Source organism: Monopterus albus, unplaced genomic scaffold (assembly GCF_001952655.1).
Source record: "Monopterus albus unplaced genomic scaffold, M_albus_1.0 scaffold6.1, whole genome shotgun sequence".
Taxonomy (NCBI): Eukaryota; Metazoa; Chordata; class Actinopteri; order Synbranchiformes; family Synbranchidae; genus Monopterus; species Monopterus albus.
Window position 1 is genome coordinate 6,219,688 of NW_018127886.1, and position 7,722 is coordinate 6,227,409.

A 7,722-nucleotide genomic window follows, 5' to 3' on the forward strand; every position below is an offset into this window, starting at 1 on the left:
AGCCATTACAGGCCTAATAAAATACAAACTGATTTAAATTTCTTACGTGAAAAAAATAATAAAGAAAAACACCACCCACATACTCAAAGAATTGGAGGATGTAACTATTTACATCCTCTCATTCTCTGAGCATTTCATAAGAAACAACATCAAACACCAAACACAACATGTGAGAATGTTCAGACTGTTTAAAAACAGTTCATTTGTGTCTGAAAAGAAGAGGACCAGGAGGAAAAAAGCATCCTCTGTGGATATTTTCAGATGTCAAAGCTAAATAACAGCACCACCCAACATTTTCAGCAGCCTACACACTAAATGAGCTTTAGGCCCCTTCACAAATTGTGTCTAAAGCTCCCAAGGCCATTTAGCAAAACAGATATCTATTGGTAGTATATATAGTAAAACATGTGGCACAGTTAAAACAGCCAGATAATCCAGTATCTCTTTCTCATAACCACCCAAATTCCAATGGTTTTCTTTATAACTTCAGTAATAAAGTTGATTCTAACAAGGGAAAACTTTACTTTTAGGTAGTGGAGCCTAAAGAACCAGAGTGGAAGGTGATGTATCCCGAGGAAGATGCTGAGGGGGTGCTTACAAAACTGTTTGTGCTTCCTTTAGTCTCAGCTTTGCTCAAGTGCTTCTGATGGCCAAAGTCTACTCCAGCACCAGTCTTGCCTCCACCGCCTGTCCTGGGCCTAGAGGCAGAGTGCCCTGGAGTCCGCTGGCTGTCCCTAGGTGAGCCCACTTCAACCTGCTGTTTCCTTTCTTGCAGGCGCTCCCAGCAGTCTTTACCAGAGCCACAAGCCCCGGGGCTCTTCCTTCCATTAGGTCTGTCTGTGTTGGGGGAACCCTCAGGCGAGGTCCCCCGACTACCACTCCTTTTATGTTCCAAGTGTCGCCTAAGTGCTTGAGGTTCACGCTCAAAGTCTGTCAGTGGGAAGTGAGGAAGAATGACTGTGTGCTGTTCATACACACTGGGGATAAGTGAGATGGAGGATGTGCGCCGCGGGCTGTTCCTGGGGCTCGGCAGCGGCGTCTCATCTATAAAGTTGATCACCTCGTCACGGCTGAAACATGGCTCATAGCACTCTCCACCACAAACCACGCGTGGCAGGTGCTTGAGGGAGTGCATACTATCCTCGGAGCATCGCCACTTGTGATGTGGGTGATGGTGATGGTGGCTCTCCTCGTGGTAGAAGACCAGATTGTTCCTGCGCCTCTCGTGGCGCAGCAAGGTGGAGCTGTAGTGGGCACTCATGATCATGTCCTCGGTGGAGCCCCATCGGTGAAGGTATGTGGGGATCTGGGCGCTGGTCCACATGTCGGTTTCGTCGTGGGAGTATCTTCTTATAGGGGGCACCTGGATGCAAGACACAGAACAAACCCTTCAGTGTTTGAATTACTTTGACTTTTGTTCAGAATAAGTAGGCATTGTGGCACTGCAGGTAAAGAAAGTCATGTTCTAAGTCACAATTATAAAATAGCCTGTGTTACATGTGAAATTCTTGGCTGTAAGTTGCACTTTATCACTTTTTAGTGATAAAATGTAACTCAATAAGCAGTAGCGCTGTATGTTTCTGCAAATATTTGGGTTGAGGCCCATTCAATAAAAATTGTCTCACCATATGCTCAATGCAGAAAACTGGCCGATTTCAAAACTTGTTCAATCTCTGGTGCACTGACTCAGCTGCATTGTTCATGGAAAACCCTACACATTGCACATATACATCATCTGTCCAAGATGTTGCTTTAAAGTTTTCATTAATCTCTCAGACATCTATGAACTTTTTAACATTCTCTCTATATCAACAGGGCTATAACTGAATTAATATGCACTTCAATATTTAAAGATGAACACTGCAAAGGTTAATAGTTCCCTACAGGTTATGGTCACACTTCACCCTGTTCTGACAACTGTGCAAGAGAAAGAGACTGCCCCACTATGGTGGCTTTTAGTCAATGCTGACATGAGACAGCAGACGATACAGTAGCATTGAGTGTGCTACATTGAAGGGACTGAACAGCAGAGGGCAGCAAAAGCATTAGAATGAATTCAGATGCAGGACAGACTTGGCAGAGTGCGGAGAGTGACTCAGCCAACATATCACTAGAGCCATGGGCTTTATTCTGCAGTCAAACCACTTGAGAAATGCCATGGCAGTTCTCAAACAGAGTTGCTACTTGATAATGGCTTGAAGGCTTTTGTTGATTCATGGTCTAACTGGGCCTTAAGCCTTTCAGCAGAAACACAAGTAATGTGACTGTATCACAGTTCAGCCAGTTGTCCTGTAACTGAAAAAAATGCATTGCATTTGATTCACAGTCACACTTATACAGCGAGGAATAACACAATCATATAGCACTTTTCAATCACAGGAATTTAATGTCATGTGAAAAGATGTATTGGACACAGAGACAACTGATGGAGTAATGATTCGACCTACGAAAGTCACAGCTACTGTATGCATCTCTGTTTCAAGGCTTCTTAAAAAGTCATACAAATAGGAGCATTGGTCTTTGACATGTCTATTATAATGCTGGAAATCTGGGGTGTTATACCAATTTATAAAAAAAAACTCAATAAGCAAGTTATTCAGTAAATGCAATCTGATTAGGCTGCAGGCTGCACTGAGAAAGCTGTTCTTGTATATGACAAAGATGACACAGTGTTAAGATGCTTTGTTAGGGTTTATATTGTGTGGTTTGCATCAGTTGTTTCTAAAGTTGCATATCCTCACCACAGTCTTCCAGGCCAAGTCCAGCAGGATTTTCATCATCATCACTACTTTAGTCAGTAATTTTCATTAATATTGACTCCATATCTGATTCTGGGCCAGGATTTGTAGTTTACACAGGTAAGTCAGTACTGAAATCAAAGCAGAAAACAGGGTTTTGTTGAATTACCCTAAAAGGCTGCATGATATAAAAAGCTTTGTTGTCAATGCATGCTGCAAAGAAACATTTCACAGCTCTGCATCTGACTGGGATGGATGCTAGATCCAATGGGTAGAACATGAGCAGATATTTTTATTGCTTTCCTGAAACCTTGAGGGACTCCTGAAATGTAGATGGTAAGTTAGTTACTAAAATCTCACCTCCTCTAACAAAATAAAAATGTAGTCAGTTGCATCTAGGCCCATGGCTACAACACATCAGTCAATACAGCATATCTCATATGTTGATGGGTCTGCCGATGGTCATATTTACCAAACATCAGTCAGCCAGAGTGTATTTTTGATTTGGAAAATATACGTATATATATTTGGGAGAAAGAGCATCACAGAATGCAAGATGCAAGATATTGTAAAGGCCCACAAGGCCATTTTATCATGCACATTAGCAATGAGGTGTCATTTAAACTGATCAAGTAAAAGAAATGAAGAAAATCAATAAAAATATACCTGCAAATACTGCATTTTATCTTCCTGTTGTTCCCTCAATGGATACCCTTGCAGAACCCCCCTTTCTAAGGTTGAGAACTCATACTTGGCATTATGGTCTACCGTCACGATTTCAGGCGCCGAGCTATAGTCATATGGTCTGTCATATATTAAGTCGGCATGAATTCCTCCATCTTGGCTGTTTTCTGCAAAGTGCAGAAAAGCACGAGCGTCAGGATTAGAGAGCAACGGACTCAATACACAAGACAGACAGACAGACAGACGAATAGATAAGAGACAAGTTCACTTGTTTTGTAATGAGTCTGCTCAGCAAGATCAAAAGATGTTTTGCTACAAGACTGATAATTTACAATAATTCAATTTAAATATTTAGGAGGGGATGAAAAAGCCCTAGATTGGGTCAGAATTCAGAAACGATGTCAAATATTTGAAACAAGAAGCCTTGAAAGTACAAGGCTTACATTCTGTACAACAAAATCACACAGTTTCATGTGTACTTAGTGTATTAATACCTGCCTACCAAGTTTATTTTTCCAATTACTGCATTCATGCTCATTAAAGATCAATTGGAGGTGCAAAATGCAGAGCTTGAGAAAAATGTTGAGCAAATGGTAGAAGATGAAAATAGCTATTTGCACAGGCAGCTTGCATTGCAAGTCAAACAGCTTTAGAAAAAGAGGAAATAATCCTTATACATACAGCTGTGATGAATTATACATGACAAGCCCCTTGGTAAATCAGCAAACTGGCAGTGTCAATTATCACACAGAATGTGGACTGCCCTGTGGTGTATTATGACTTCTGGCTGGATAATGATCAGTTATTGGGGAGGGTGTCAAGAGGGATGGGATGAAGAGGTTTGGAGGGTTAGATATAGAAGAGAAGGGGTTTGGATTGGGTGCAGTTTAAAAAAGTGCCAATATAAAGAAATAGATGATTCCTATTGTAATTTCTTAGCATCAGTTGTGGAATTCTGGTCATAGACTCAGTCCACCAACCTTTCGATGATTATCATGTGACCTAACTTTGGGACCAAATATTGATGAAGTGTCTGGGATTTGTCATGAGATTTTTTTTTATTTTGAGCCCCCTGTATTTCTTTGATGAAAGATGCAGGTCTTGGACCACTTTCCTTCTCTATTAGTCTGAAATTTACTAAGTGCAGTTTAATTATGACTTCTGCCTTAAAATGCACAGCATGCTGCGCTTTAAGTCACTGTAATCTGGCCAGTAGGTGGAAGCCAACATCACACAAAGTAAATTAAAACAAACCAAACAAAAGAAAATAACAAAATAAAGATAATCCATTGTATATCTATTTCAGTTATGTTTCCATAAGGTGTATCCCTTTGTGACTTGAGGGAAATATGACCATCATAATGGCATGAAAATGCTTTTCATCTTTGTTCCAGTTTCGCTCTGGATCCTAACAAGTAAATAAGTAAAAAGTTTATTTATCATCATCTCATGCCAGGGTATTCTAGAGGAAGACTGCCTGGAATAAAAAGAAAAAAGTGCTGCAAGGTAAATACAGTATGTCCTTTGTCCATAAATATTTCCTTTCTTTTTTTGCAATGACATCAGTCACTTAGCATGGTGAAGCAAAACATGTTACAAAGTACACACCACATACAAAAACACAGAAAAATATATTTTAGCACACAGACACTTGTCACTTTAGTTTCATCTCTGGACAAGAAAGGTCACATGATAACATTTGACCAGCAAGTTCAGACCTCAAACAACAACAAATTATCATGTCTGTAATAACAACCATTTAAAAGAAACTAAATAATATGCTTTTCCCCTTTTTTTTAAGAAATATCTACAAATAGCCTAAATCATGATGACTACCCATTCCATAATAATTTAACAAGAGTTAAACAACATTCCCCTTAGCCTGAAAATATCATAAATTGTGCTATTTCTATAACTATTTCTTGTGATATTGTTCATTTTATTACTGCATTATAATCAATTATGTCAACCCCTGTACTAAGGCTAGTCCAGGGAGGAAAGCTGTCCATAATCTCCAAAAGAAGGAATATATACTTCACTTACTTTCAACTGTTGTTTTCATAATAACCAATTCCAAGATATAGGTATAAAATATAGGTATAGGATATAGGTATAGATCTGTAGCAAGTTCGGTGCACAATATATTTGGTATCATCCTGTATCATACCTTAAAGCTAGTTCAGATCAATGACTGGGGACAAGCCAAATGAATGAGACTAACACACTGATTAGCATTTCTATAATTATGTAGCATCAGTATCTCTAGAGTCTTGTTAGCTTTTATCTTGGCTGAGCTGACTGAAAATAGATAGCAGCAAATTATAATTGCATAGTTTAATATTTAGAGCACCAAGCGAAGCAGCCACAAAGGCTGAAAATGTGGAGCTGCGGTGATCATGGGTGCTCCAGTGCCAAGGAGCAATTTAGACCTGCATCGTGAGGTATAAACCAGGGATGTATTATTTTCCTTCAATTTCACGGAGTTGTAACGTCTCTTGCAAGAGTAATTTTGACATAATCTTTGACAATATAGGCTTCTGATAAACCCATGATTCTTGCAAACAGATGAGAATGCTAGCTTACAGTCAAGTGTGACAAGATGATCCTGTTGCTAAAGTGATAATTCACCAAAAGAAAAACCAAAAAAACAACAAAAAACATCTATCATTTGGGAATTAAACACTGACCTGTTGTAAACTGAAAAGGTGGCTGGTAACATGAAAACAGTGTTAAAGTATTCACAGAAACTCCCTCCCACTAGTTTTATCTAAAGGCCATCTCCCTGTCCAAATTTCAACCACATTTATGTAATAAAACACTGCGTTTTGATTGGCTACAGAAATATAACTATGTTGCTGACACATATTTCTTTTCACAGTCACATCATCTGAAGAATCTCTGAGACAGTGGCGCCTGCAGAAAATATTTAGTGGGGGAGCCAGACGGGGCCAGTGAAAATCTTGGAGTGGCACACTAAAACGCTTATACAGCGCAGTGGAACTTCAGGCTATGTAAGTCAATAGAAAGGTAACGATGCTGCTTTAGATGATCTATCATCAGATTATGATATTCAGATGAGATCAGCAAGGAATCATTATCAATTCCAATTAATGCTTCATCAGCAATAAATCAATTGTGTGGGCTCTTTAAACATAAAATTCAGTATTAGCTGATAATTTAATTATATTCCGTGCATCAGTATTGTGCAATTTCATAACAACCAACGTGGTATTACAGTTTTATCTCAAAATCACATACAAAAGTAATTTTCTCCCTTTAAAATTCAGACCAGTAATTTTAGGATGGTTTTCCATGGTCCCCCCCTGGCCGCCCCCTGGGGGCGCCACTGCTCTGAGAAAGGCCCATTTACAGTACTACACCTTTTCTCTGCAAAATTCTGATATGCTTGCTTTTCTTGTGGTGAACCTTTGATGTTAACTGGCTTATGTAGGGGTCTGATGATTTAATAAATTTACTTTTTTCATATTTTTTTATCATGACAACTGGATGCATACAGTCTTATGCAAAAGTTTAGGCACCCCTTGATAAATAACAGATTTTGGTGATTTTTTATTTGAACAGATGTTAACACAGTTTCTCTTGGAAATGGAAAAAATGCACAATATTTTCACAAGATGATCCTGTTGCTAAAGTGATAATTCACCAAAAGAAAAACCAAAAAAACAACAAAAAACATCTATCATTTGGGAATTAAACACTGACCTGTTGTAAACTGAAAAGGTGGCTGGTAACATGAAAACAGTGTTAAAGTATTCACAGAAACTCCCTCCCACTAGTTTTATCAAAAGGCCATCTCCCTGTCCAAATTTCAACCACATTTATGTAATAAAACACTGCGTTTTGATTGGCTACAGAAATATAACTATGTTGCTGACACATATTTCTTTTCACAGTCACATCATCTGAAGAATCTCTGAGACAGTGGCGCCTGCAGAAAATATTTAGTGGGGGAGCCAGACGGGGCCAGTGAAAATCTTGGAGTGGCACACTAAAACGCTTATACAGCGCAGTGGAACTTCAGGCTATGTAAGTCAATAGAAAGGTAACGATGCTGCTTTAGATGATCTATCATCAGATTATGATATTCAGATGAGATCAGCAAGGAATCATTATCAATTCCAATTAATGCTTCATCAGCAATAAATCAATTGTGTGGGCTCTTTAAACATAAAATTCAGTATTAGCTGATAATTTAATTATATTCCGTGCATCATATATATATATATATTTTTTTTTTTTTTGTTTTTTTGCTAGTATTTTCTTTTTTTTTAATCATATC

At 38.6% G+C, this 7,722-nt stretch overlaps 1 protein-coding gene across 1 annotated transcript in view; it reads right to left on the reverse strand.

Moving 5' to 3' along the window:
- gpr153 (G protein-coupled receptor 153) overlaps nt 1-7,722 on the reverse strand; it is a 32,947-nt gene continuing 25,225 nt past the window's right edge. The window contains exons 5-6 of the mRNA XM_020614828.1: nt 3,405-3,589; nt 1-1,363 (exon numbers count right to left, since the gene is read on the reverse strand). Coding sequence (XP_020470484.1) covers nt 527-1,363; nt 3,405-3,589 — 1,022 coding nt within the window. The 3' untranslated portion in view covers nt 1-526. The remainder of the gene's footprint in view (nt 1,364-3,404; nt 3,590-7,722) is intronic.